The sequence below is a fragment of the Balaenoptera acutorostrata genome, chromosome 20 (genome assembly GCF_949987535.1).
Source record: "Balaenoptera acutorostrata chromosome 20, mBalAcu1.1, whole genome shotgun sequence".
In the NCBI taxonomy this organism is placed as follows: domain Eukaryota; kingdom Metazoa; phylum Chordata; class Mammalia; order Artiodactyla; family Balaenopteridae; genus Balaenoptera; species Balaenoptera acutorostrata.
The window spans coordinates 48,790,006-48,803,378 of NC_080083.1; the positions used below are offsets into that span (position 1 = coordinate 48,790,006).

The 13,373-nt window shown below is 40.2% G+C and overlaps 1 protein-coding gene across 9 annotated transcripts in view; it reads left to right on the plus strand.

Moving 5' to 3' along the window:
- Positions 1–13,373, plus strand: part of TANC2 (tetratricopeptide repeat, ankyrin repeat and coiled-coil containing 2) — a 360,962-nt gene that overhangs the window by 318,298 nt on the left and 29,291 nt on the right. For all 9 annotated transcript variants that reach the window (XM_057535654.1, XM_057535645.1, XM_057535646.1 and 6 more), the window contains 3 exons: positions 6,250–6,372; positions 6,936–7,172; positions 11,874–12,059. In XM_057535654.1, coding sequence (XP_057391637.1) covers positions 6,250–6,372; positions 6,936–7,172; positions 11,874–12,059 — 546 coding nt within the window. The remainder of the gene's footprint in view (positions 1–6,249; positions 6,373–6,935; positions 7,173–11,873; positions 12,060–13,373) is intronic.

Sequence of the window (13,373 nt, forward strand, 5' to 3'; positions counted from 1 at the left end):
CCCCCATTCTCTCTTCAAATTATAATCCCAGTTTTTCGCAGTAGTGTCAAAACTTTTAAGGACTCCAAGCATCAAGCCTCCCTCTCCCAACATCCACACAGCTGGAGTGGAGGACCCAGAGGAGGGCACGTAATTCATCTGTTTGTGCTTGTATGCATTCGTTTATTCAGTGCTTACTGAGGCATTGTACTAGGTACTAGGGATACACAAACCAAAAATATACAGCCCCTAATCTCAAGGAATTTATAGTCTAGATAGCAGTTGTGGGGCAAAGGACAGAAGTCAAGGAAGAAATTTGTTTTCCTGATTTTCCTAGCCCACAGCTTGCTATTTCATCTGCCACCTACAATCCCTACAATCTCTTCAGACCACTTTTGCTGCTCCCAGATTGAGAAATACAGAGATCTTAAATAGTCCTCTGGCTTGGACTTCCCCCAAGAGATACTGTTAAAGATAAAACAGTTCTGTTCTCTTCAGAGAGAAAAATGGCATTAAGGGCAACTTCAAGAGCCTAGCAAATTCTTCCCAGTATATAAGTACACAGCTAGAGAAGCCTTTTCATCAGATGGACAGAAGTAAAACCCACAGTGACAAGTCCTTTATTTGAATCATAATTGTCTTATTAATAAATCACTCTACCAAAAATGACCTTACCTAGTGACCTTACTTAATGGGAGCAGAGTGAGACTATTTTATTTTAACAGGCAAGGTGTCTCATTCCAATTTCAAGTGAACCAAAAACTATCTGCTACTTCTACAAACTCTGAGATGAGTATCCTTCAATTGGATGGGAAAGTAACTTACGTATTAAGCATCACTGCTTTAAACGCTTGAACATTTGGCATCACCCTCTGCCTAGGATCAGATGCAATGAAGATGATGCCTGTCTTTATGCCCTGCACCATAAGATAAATACCACATGAAACAGATAAATGATATGAAGTTTCATTTGATCCCCTGTGACTTTATCCACTACAGGGAGACCTACATTTATTTATTTTTTTATATCCCCATGGCTTATTTATTTTATAACCAGACGTTCGTACCTCTTGATCCCTTAACCTACTTCATCCTCCCCACAACCCCCTCCTCTCTGGCAACCAGCAGCCTGTCATGGAGACCTACACTTAAACCATACACTCCTGTCACTGACACAGTTTTATCTTATGCTGCTGCAGACAACATGGTTGCCTGAGATAAGACTGGCTCCGTGTGTGATTCAGGCCATAAATACTCGGGTGTATAGCATGTGGCGATGACATGACTGCAAGCTGAAGAATGTGGACTCAGACCATGGTTTTCCTGATGCTGCACTTTTCAGGGTCCTTTAAATGCAGCGTGCTCCCTGTTGATAGACTTAAGCTTCTCTCAGACTGCCAGAATTCTCACTTCCTATCAGCTGAGGGTCATGAAAAGGCAAAGACAGACTCAATGCTTAGACTCAGCGCCACTTAGAACTGCCAATCAGCAGTGACATATAGTCCAATTCATATTTCTTTCCAGTTAGTTTTAAATTTCCCGTATTTTATCTTTGTTCATGAAAAATTACATATGATGTCATTAATCACCTTAAAAATATGAGGTTGAGTGTCTGTAATTCTGGATATTTGGTATATTTACAGAGTTGTGTAATTATTACCACTATTACTACATTTCCATCACCTTAAAAATAAACCTTGTGTCCATTTGAAGTCACTCCCCATGAGCTTCCCCCAACCCCTGGCAACCACTAATCTACTGTCTATAAGTTTGACTTTTCTGGACGTCTAGTATAAATGGAATCATACAATCCATGGTTGTCTATGTCTGGCTTCTTTCACTTAGCATGATGTTTTTAGGGTTCATCCATGTTGTAGCATGTATCAGTACTTGATTCCTTCTTATTGCCAAATAATACACCTTTTTGTTTATCCATTCACTAGTTGCACATTTCGGTTGTTTCCACTTTTTGGCTGTTGTGAATAATGCTGCTATGAACATAGCATACAGGTTTTTTTTCCCTCTAATTATTTTTTAAAAATAAAATTAGACATATTAAAGTGAATAACTCATTGGCATTTAGTACACTTACAATGTTAGTGTTCAGGTTTTTGTGTGGACATGTCTTCAGTTCTTCCAAAGGAGTGAGAGGTCTGAGTCCCTCCTCAGGCTCCCCAACCTGGGTGTCCTGTACCGGGAAGATGAGTCCCCAGAGCATTTGGCTTTGACAGCCAGTGGAGATTACTTTTGGGAGTCCCAAAGAGCTGCAGAAATAGAGTGGCTAAATGGACTGAAAAAAGAAAAAAAAGACCTGTATATATGCTGCCTACAAGAGACTCACTTCAGATCAAAGATACACAGACTGAAAGTAAGGGGATAGAAAAAGGTATTCCATGCAAATGGAAACAAAAAGAAAGCTGGGCTGGCATTACTTATACAAAATAGACTTTAAAACAAGGACTAACGAAGAAGGGTAAAGGGATCAATGATGATAGAGAGATCAATGATACATAATGATAAAGGAGTAAAGGGATCAATCTGACAAGAAGATGTAACAATTGTAAATATGGATGCATAGTAGCACGTAAATACATAAAGCAAATTTTAACAAACATAAAGGGAGAAATTGACAGTAATATAATAATAGTAGGGGACTTAATACCCGACTCATATCAATGGACAGATCATCCAGACAGAAAATCAACAAAGAAACACTGGGCTTAAATGACAATTATGGAATTAATAGATATGTACAGAACGTTTCATCCAAAAACAGCAGAACACACACTTTCTTCAAGTGCACATGGAACATTCTCTAGAATAGAGCACATGCTATTCCACAAACAATTCTCAATAAATTTAAGAAGATTGAATTATATCAAGCATCTTTTTTTGACCACAGTGGTATGAGACTACAAATCAACTATACGGAAAAAAACTACAAAAAACACAAACACGTGAACTCCAAACAACACACTACTAAACGACCAGTGAGTCACTGAGGAAATCAAAGAGGAAATCAAAAAATATCTAGAGATAAATGAAAATGGAAACACAATGATCCAAAGTCTATGGGATGCGGCAAAAGCAAGTCTAAGAGAGAAGTTTATAGTGATAGGTGCCTACCTCAGGAAACAGGAAAAATCTCAAACAATCTAACCTTACACGTAAAGGAACTGGAAAAAAAAAAGAACAAACAAAACCCAAAGTTAGTAGAAGAAAAGAAATCTTAAAGATCAGAGCAGAAATAAATGAATAGAAAAAATAGAAAATAGAAAAGATCGATGAAACCAAGAGCTGCTTCTTTGAAAAGACAAACAAAATTGATAAATGTTTAGCCAGACTCATGAAGAAAAAAAGAGGGCCCAAACAAATAAAATCAAAAATGAAAGAGGAGAAGTTAAAACAAATACCACAGAAATACAAAGGAGCATAAGAGATTACTACAAACAATTGTACACCAATAAAACGGACAACCTGAAGAAACAGATAAGTTCCTAGGAACTTACAATCTCCCAAGACTAAATAAGGAAGAAATAGAAAATATGAACAAATTGATTACCAGTAATGAAATTGAAAATTGAATCAGTAATTTAAAAAAAAAACTCCCAACAAACAAAAGTCCAGGACCAGACAGCTTCACAGGTGAATTCTACCAAACATCTAAAGAGTTAATGCCTATCCTTCTCAAACTGTTCCAAAAGCTTGAAGAGGAAGGAGCACTTCCAAACTCATTCTGTGTGGCCAGCATCACCCTGGTACCAAAACCAGACAAAGACACCGCAAAGAAAGAAAATGACAGGCCCAGGTCACTGATAAACATAGATACAAAAGTTCTCAATGAAATATTAGTAACCCGAATTCAATAACACATAAAAAGGATCATACACCATGATCAAGTGGGATTTATCCTAGAGACGCAGGGATGGTTCAATATCTGCAAATCAATCAACATGTTACACCACATTAACAAAATGAAGGATAAAAATCATGATTATCTCAGTAGATGCAGAAAAAGCTTTTGACAAAATTCAACATCGATTTATAATAAAAAGTCTCAACAGAGTATACAGAGGGAACATATTTCAACATAATAAAAGTTGTATATGACAGATCCATAGCCAACATCATCCTCAATGATGAAAAGCTGAAAGCATTTCCTCTAAGATCAGGAACAAGACAAGGATACCCACTCTCACCACTTTTATTCAACATAGATTGGAAGTCCTAGCCACAACAATCAGACAAGGAAAAGAAATAAAAGGCATCCAAATTGGAAAGGAAGACGTAAAATTGTCACTGTTTGCAGATGACATGATCCTATATATAGAAAATCCCAAAGATGCTACCAAAAACCGTTGGAACTAATCAGTTAATTCAGTAAAGTTGCAGGACACAAAGTTAATAAACAGATACCTGTTGTGTTTCTATACACTAATAATAAACTATTGGAAAGAGAAATTAAGAAAACAATCCCATTTACAATTGCATCAAAAAAAATAAAATACCTAGGAATAAATCTAACTAAAGTAGTAAAACACTTGTACCCAGAAAACTATAAGACATTGATGAAAGAAATCGAAAACTACACAAATGGAAATATATACCATACTCATGGATTGGAAGAATTAATATTGTTAAAATGACCATACTACCCAAGGCAATCTACAGATTCAGTGCTATCTCTGTCAAAACATGAAAGGCGTTTTTCACAGAACTAGAACAAATAATTCTAAAATTTGTGTGGAAATGCAAAAGACCCTGAATAGCAAAAGCAATCTTGAGAAAGAAGAACAAAGCTGGAGGTATCATGCTCCCTGGTTTCAAACTATACTACAAAGCTACAATAATCAAAACAGTATGGTACTGGCACAAAAACAGACACATAGATCAATGGAACAGAACAGAGAACCCAAAAATGAACCCACACTTATATGGTCAATTAATCCATGACAAAAGAGGCAAGAATATACAATGGGGAAAAGACAGCCTCTTCAATAAATGGTATTGAGAAACCTGGACAGTTACACACAAAAGAATCAAACTGGACTACGTTCTCACAAAGCAAACAGAACAGATTAAGTTTTTAAAAAGAATACCTCCTCAGATCTACTTTGTGGTTCCCAAACTTCATTGTTAATATCTTGCGGCCCTCAGGATTTCCTGCTTTAACTCACTTGACCCAGATATTGGCAGAATAGTAAGAAGATTGCTGGGAATTCCCTGGCGGTCCAGTGGTTAGGACTCCACACTTCCACTGCAGGGGGCCCAGGTTCAATCCCTGGTTGGGGAGCAAAGATCCTGCAAGCCACACTGCACGGCCTTAAGAAAGAAGAAGAAGATTGCCAGAGAATCTTGCCATCACAACAGGAGATTTTAAAAAACAATTTATTCTAACTTCCTTTTGGAGTAATCCAAGTAAAAGGGGCAAACATTAGTACATACAGTGGGACTTAGGCCAGTCATACTAGAGAAAATTTGTTGCTGATGGCAATCAAACCTATGTTGTTTCCCTGAGGATGAACAGATGTGATTATTTTAGGCTGTTAGGGTGAGCAATGCTAGCTACTATAACAAACCTGCAAAATCTCAGTGACTTAACAAAGGCTTATTTTTCACTTTCGTTGCAGTCCAGTACAGATCATTGGGCAGGCTTTTTCCACATAGTAGTTCCAAAATCTCCTAGGGTCTCAGGATCCTCCATTGGATCATCTGGCCTGCAATCAAGAGGAACAATAGAAAGTGTGGAGAAACACATGGGGAATTTGGGGCCAAGGCTGGACATGACATATTACTTCTGCCCACATTTTATTAGCCAGAAGTCAGTCCCATGGCCCACATAACTGTAAAGGAGGCTGGGAGATACAGTTTTCACAAATGCCCAGAAAATGAGATGGAGATCAGTGATCACACTGCATTATCTCTGTTACCGTGTATACTTTACTAACTTGAATTTAAGAGATTGATTCAAGAAGGCTAATAGAAAAGATCTGGGGAGAGGGGGGATTATATCCAGATATAGCAGAAAAGAGAGGTATTAAGTAGATTTGTTGCCGCAGACTGCCAAGGTAGAGACAGTTTAAGTTAGCCTGTTCCTACAGGACTAGTCTTCATCTGCATCAGTGGATTGGCTTTGTTATGCCTGGGTATTGTTTGAGCAAGACTCTATTCTCATTTGTTAGTACCACAAACCTAGAGGCTCCTAACTTACTACTGATGGTACTTTTTAGCTGGGCTAATGATTTAATTGTCTCTATATTTCTTTTTCAGGGTTTGAGTAAAAAAGTTGGAGTATCATCCTCCATCCTCCAAGGTCTCTGGATCTCCTATAGCACAGAGGGTCTTTCCATGGCATTGGCATCTTTACGAAATCTCTATACTCCAAATATAAAGGTAAGTGATAAATTACAGCCAGATTAAAGAATTAACTATGAAAACCTAAAACCTAAAGCTAGGAGGACATTTAAGTAGCTATTTAATCGATCTTTGACTTGCCTTAGACTGTCGCCTATTAATTAACCTTTTACTGATAATTTGATATATTTTACATTTTGTTCTGAGTTGAAGACCAAACCTATTGACCTTGCACCTTGTATAAGATGACTCTGATTGTAGAATAAGTCCTGCTGCTTCTAGGGAGTAAGTCATTCTTGGACCACCTTTGTTTTGATAGGGGTTTTTCTGACTGACAGCTCACTTAGTGGAGACTCTGACAGCACTACAGTATGGGTGGTGTTGACTTTAGTTACTGAGCAGTTTATATAAAGGAGACCTTTCACATCCCTTTCCAAAGGCAAGGTATTGAAAAAGGAACAAATGAAGATTTTAAAATAAAGCCATTACTAAATGCTTCTGGGCACTTATTGTGGGGTCCCAGAGGATTTAATAAAAGATGACTGATAGGATATAACTGATATTTATTTGAGTATTATTTCTGTTTATTCACTTATTTCTAGGTCAGCCGACTGCTGATTTTGGGAGGTGCCAACATTAATTACCGGACAGAGGTTTTAAATAACGCTCCAATTCTATGCGTCCAGTGTCATCTTGGTTACACAGAAATGGTGGCCCTGCTGTTGGAGTTTGGGGCCAACGTGGATGCCTCCTCGGAAAGCGGCCTGACTCCTCTGGGCTATGCTGCCGCCGCAGGCTTCCTAAGCATTGTCGTGCTGCTGTGCAAGAAACGGGCCAAGGTAGTGGCTGTCCGGCTCTGCTGCCTTTTCGTCTTCCCTTTTCTTTCTTCCTGCTATAGACTCTTCCTTATCTCCTGTGTTACCTCCTGAGTGTAGGTAGAATACATCAGATCCTATTAGGGAGCAGATCAAAGGGAGAACCAGCTCTGATTACGTCCTACTGGTGCCCACTTGCCATGGCCAGTTCCATGCTGCATCTGCACACAGTTCTAAAACTTTTGAGAGGCACTTAGGAAACTGCATTTATCAGCAGCCATAAAAAGTCCCTGCCTAACAACCAAGAAATTCTCTCCTGAGCTCAGAGTGAGGACAGAGAAGCGGGGGAGCAAGGAGATGGCACTGTGAAGTCTGAATTGAATGGTGCCTCTAGACCCTAAGCCTTTCATGTTAGAGTCTTGAAGACGCCCCTGAAGAGGTATGGGGAGAAGATGATTCTCTCTGACCAGAGGAACTCAGAAGTGTTTCTGTTAAGTGTATTTTAATTCTCTCAAAACATTTCTCAAAAATATATTTGCTTTATAGTATCTCAAAGGCCACTGATAGAACTCAATTTCAAAATATTGGTGAAAAGAAAAATGCTGGTCTCAAAAATGTAGGCCTCTGGGGAACATTGTAGCCCAATGGTATTTTGTTCCCATCCTGAAAACAAACTGAGGATTTTGGTGGTTTTGCAGTGAAATATAAGTAATATGTATGACCTCGTTCTGAGGTGTCCAGTGTCCTTACCAGGGAAGAACTGTGTCTCCTGAGACTCCTTTGGGAGCTGGGACCTGGGAACCTCAGTGAAATCTCAGAGCCGTAGTTGTTAACTGTGACACAGGAATGGTCCACCTGTAATGTCCTAGTCATTTGAATGAACACCTCTAGAAACAGAGTGATAACTGGGCCTTATTACTACTGCTGTGAATTCATATTCTAATCTCAGCTGGGTCTTTCCTGTTGCTCAGGTATCATTTTATTCATCTCTTATTTTCCCCAGAGCAGATAAATAAATCATTTGTGATCTTTTCAAGACGCTATCAAACCTCTTTTGCCCTCCTACGACTACCAAGATGGAGTTTATCTCACTGTGCCTCTATCTCAAAACTCTATTAATCCTTACCTACACTCACCTTTACTTCTGCCTCAGAGAAGGAAGTGTTTACCTTCCTTTCCAGAATGCTTGCCTCCACTATATATATTTTGTTTTTATTTTTTTTCTTTTTCGGCAATGCCGCATGGCTTGCGGGATCTTAGTTCCCGACCAAGGATGGAACCCATGCCCCCTGCAGTGGAAGTGCGGAGTCCTAACCACTGGACTGCCAGGGAATTCCCCACCTATATTTTTTAATCTCAGTATGTTGCTCTTTCTCTCACATCATTTCATTCTTTTTCTAAATTCACACTACCTTTCTTCTCAGTTTCTACAACCTATGAATGTCTTATCTAACCCAAAAGAGAAACTCCCCTCTCTCTCCTAACCAGAAGCCACCATCCCATCTCTTCCCACCCATGTCCGCCAAGCCTGTCCTAAGAGTCATCTCTACTTGCTACCACTGCTTCCTTACTACTCCTTAACCACTTGTGGTCTGGCTTCCGTGAGAGAAAGAGGAGGCAAGTCATTAAAATCATAAACTTTGGCTTCAAGCACGACCTGGTCAAAGCCTGCATTCACACTCGCTTTCTCTGAGGGCTTGGATGAGTCATTTGACCTCTCTCAGTCTCACTTGTTTAACCTAGAAACAGGGTTAAGAGGGGCATTGTGACAATTAAAAGTGATCGAACCTTTTTAAAAAGAGATGAAGTCTCTTTTAGTCTCATGCAGTGCCTAATAAATAATATCCTTAAAAAAGGAAAAAAAAAAAAAAACCCTAACCTCTTGGCATTCAACTGAAGCTACTCTCAAAAGTCACTAACAACTGCCAATCGCCAAATAAAGTAACTATTTCTCATTTCTCACCCCTCTAAACCACTTAAGTATTTAGCCAGTTATTTTGTTGCATAACTGAATTGAATGTTCTTTAATTATAATTGGTCTGATATTTTCTCTTCATTAGATTGAGTCTGTATGTTTTTGGCAATCACACCACAGACATGATGCACTGCCCTTATTCATGCAGCACTGCAGGAGGTGCATGATGTTGAGATCTCATTACAGGGGATGTTAACCTCTATCACCTGGATAAGGTGGTATCTTCCAGGTTTCTCAACCTGAAGTTACTGTTTCTCCCATTTGGAATTAAGAAGTTTCTTTTAGGGAGATGCTTTCAGACTAGGCAGATACCTTGTATCTTTTTTTTGTCCACTAATTTTTTTGTCCACTAATTTAGGGTCCATCCATTGATGGGTCCATTCTTGCTGCAGTAATTATTGCTATGATATTTGCATAATAGTGATTTTCTATTTCCCTCTTCCTTCTACATTTATTAATTGGAATTCTACTGTAAGGAAGAGCTCTCCCTTCTCCTCAATGTATTCATTTATTCATTTACTTATAGCACTATGGGTTCCTGGATATTTATTTTATTCTATGATCTATAACCCATTGCCGGTATTTTCTTTTTTTGCTCAAATTGCCCCAGATTTGGCCATTGGGAGCTTCTTCACGTTGGTTCCTGTGTCCTTTCAAGCCCCCACCCCCATTATTTCATGAGTGCTTCTGTACTTTCTGGCACCACAAGATGTTCCAAACTCATCTTTTGCTATTACTGTCCCAGCCCTGGAATCAACCATTTCCCCAAGAAGCCAAGGGTTCTTTTAATTCATTGCTTTAGTTTTTAAAAAATACAGTTCTGAACATGAAAATTCTCAATGACGCTCCATTACTTATTAAAATTCAGGGGCTTCCCTGGTGGTGCAGTGGTTGAGAATCTGCCTGCCAATGCAGGGGACACGGGTTCGAGCCCTGGTCTGGGAAGATCCCACATGCCGCGGAGCAGCTGGGCCCGTGAGCCACAATTACTGAGCCTGCGCATCTGGAGCCTGTGCTCCGCAACAAGAGAGGCCGCGATGGTGGGGGGCCCGCGCACCGCGATGAAGAGTGGTCCCCGCTTGCCGCGGCTAGAGAGGGCCCTCGCACAGAAGCGAAGACTCAACACAGTCATAAAATAATAAATAAATAAATAAATAAAAAAGAAAGTGAATTTCTAAAAAAAAAAAAAAAATTCAGACCACTAGCCTGGCATTCAAAATATCCATGCTCTTGTCCCAAAAGACCCTCTCAACTTTGTAGTTTGAACTCCCCCTTAATGTATCTTACCCTTCAGAAACTAGAATTAATCATTTCCTATCCCAGCCAGTTGAGATAGCCCTTTTCTTAGTCCATTTGGGCTGCTGTAACAAAATACCATAGACTGAGTATCTTATAAACGTTTCCTTGTTACAGTTCTGGAAGCTAAGTCCCCACAGCATGGTGCCCGCAGATTCGGTGTCTGGTGAGAGCTTCCTGGTTTACAGACAGTGCTTCTCGCTGTGTCCTCACACGGTGGAAGGGGGCAAGCAAGCTCCCTGGGGCCTCTGTATAAGGATACTGATCCCATTCATGAGGGCTCTGCCCTCATGACCCAATCACTTTCCAAAGGCACCACCTCCTAATTACCTCAGGGGTTAGCATTCCAACGAATAATGGTGGGAGAACACAAACATTCAGACCATTGCACCTTTCCCTCTGAATCTGTTCCTGATTCTGGCTGGAAATTCTCTGAAATTTTATTGCACTTTTGCTTTCCTTCTGACATTTATTATATTACACCTTTGTTGGACGAGTTTTTGTTGTATTGGTCGCATTGCCCCTATCTTGTTCAAAACTTTGAGAGTAGAATCTATATTTTACTCTCTTATTTACCTTTTTATCCTATCGTGTACCTTGTACATGGTAGGCATTCAGTAAACATTTGTTATGTGGATGGCCGGGTGGAACTAAAGCTGGAGAGAACCAGATACAGAACTTAGGCTTCAAGTGCTCTAACTACCACTGGAAAATAACCTGCCCACCTGCCAGAAAAGGCTGTTCATCTATTGAGACTTGTAGCTGGGGACCTTCTGGTAGACTGACCTTAATCAGCCTTCTCTTTCAGCCTAAACTTGTAACCAGCACTGCAACTGTAAAAACTGCTGTTGGAACATAGTCTAGCATTAAGTTCCAAGTACCTCTAGCCATTTTGGCCAGATGGTTGAGATTCTGCCCTCCCACTGGAAGAGAGCAGTGGCCTTTGCCAAAGCATAGTGGTCAAATGTGTGATTCATGATATGAGATGTTTTGCTTCTTTGGAAGACCAAAAAATTTGAGCTTCAAAACTTTTTTCTTCCCTTTCATGATTTCAAAGACAGTTTTTTGTGCCAACGCAGCTTACAAGTCTTTCAAATTTGGGTCTAAAAAGAACTATTTGAGGACAAGGGAGAGTGTACCTCAGGAAAACAAAGCTGGAGCTGGGAGTTTTGGTGTTTTGTTTTTGGGTGGTTTTTTTTGGTTTCTTTTGATGTGAAAACAAAAACCTGACGTTATGCAAAGAGGTTCTCCCCAGAGGGGCATCTACCAGAGTTGTAGCTCAGTGAAGATCTAGCCTGAGTAGGAGAGTATCTTCTAAATTTTCTCAGGGATTGGTCCAAGGAATAGGAGAGGAGGAATCTTAGTAGTCCAGACCTGTGCAGTGGGCTGATGTGACTAGATTGGGAATACAGCCACAGTCTTTTTCACATAGGTTTCTCTGTCCCCTCCCGTAGGTGGATCACTTGGATAAGAATGGGCAGTGTGCCTTGGTCCATGCTGCACTCCGAGGTCATCTGGAGGTTGTCAAGTTTTTGATTCAGTGTGACTGGACAATGGCGGGCCAGCAGCAAGGGGTGTTTAAGAAGAGCCACGCCATCCAGCAGGCCCTCATCGCTGCAGCCAGCATGGGTTATACTGAGGTAAGAAAGCAGCGGATAAGGTTTGGGGGGTTTTTTCAAGCTGTGTATTGAAGGACCTAGGAAACCAGGAAAAAGGGGTTGCATTATTATAAAATTGCCAGCCTAGGGCTTCCCTGGTGGCACAGTGGTTAAGAATCCACCTGCCAATGCAGGGGACACGGGTTCAAGCCCTGGTCCAGGAAGATTCCACATGCCGCGGAGCAACTAAGCCCGTGCGCCACAGCTACTGAGCCTGTGCTCTAGAGCCCGCGAGCCACAACTACTGAGCCCGCATGCTGCAACTACTGAAGCCCACGCACCTAGAGCCTGTGCTCTGCAACAAGAGAAGCCACCACAATGAGAAGCACGCACACCGCAATGAAGAGAAGCCCCCGCTTGCTGCAACTAGAGAAAGCCCACACGCAGCAACAAAGACCCAACTCAGCCAAAAATAAATTAAAAAAAAAAAAATTTGTCAGCCTAATTAATTAATGTGAATTAGGTTTTTGGTCATTGATCTGAGGAGTAGGGAGATTCCAGGGTACCTAGAATTATGTTGGAAAGGATCTCGGGAATTATCTAATCTGATTCCTCCCCATCTTTCCACCCCTATTTAACAGACAATGACACTAGGCTCAGGAGGTTATTTTTTGACCTGTGTTCACATGGGTAGGCAGAGTGGAATGGAAAGGGCACAACAGTTGTAATCTCAGAAGAACCAGGTTTGAGGCCCAGCTTTCCTACTCATCAGCTCTGGACCTTGGGCAATTTACCTAATCTCTTAGAACCTTAGTTTCCCACCAGTAAAACGAGGCTAATAAATTCTTTTTTACAATGTTGATATGAGATGTAAACTGTTAAACACTGTGCAGATGGTATTTTTGCTAATTTATTTATTAATGAAAGTAATAATACAGTGGCAAAATATGTGGAATTGGTAGTGTTCTAGGAAATGTGTAACAGCCAGCTCTGGGGAGGGGAGTGGAGTGGAGCAGAAGTGTGTATGTGTGTGTGTGTGTGTGTGTGTGTGTATGTACATATAGACTTAAATTTATTATAAATTTTACTGATATTAAAAAAAATGTTGCACACAGTTTACAAATAATAATGAATTGTGTAATACTCTTAATTGAATGCTTTTGTTGATTTTTGCTAAATGTATATCCATACCCATCCTGTGGTTACAGCTCAACCATGATTTGATAAATGAAGTTGCACCCCTATTTGCTCTTTTCCCAATAATTTTGTCATTAAATCTGATGTGCGATCTACTGTTAAACTACGTCTCACCCTCATACAAATTATATTCATTAAACTGGAACCTCTTTTAGCTTT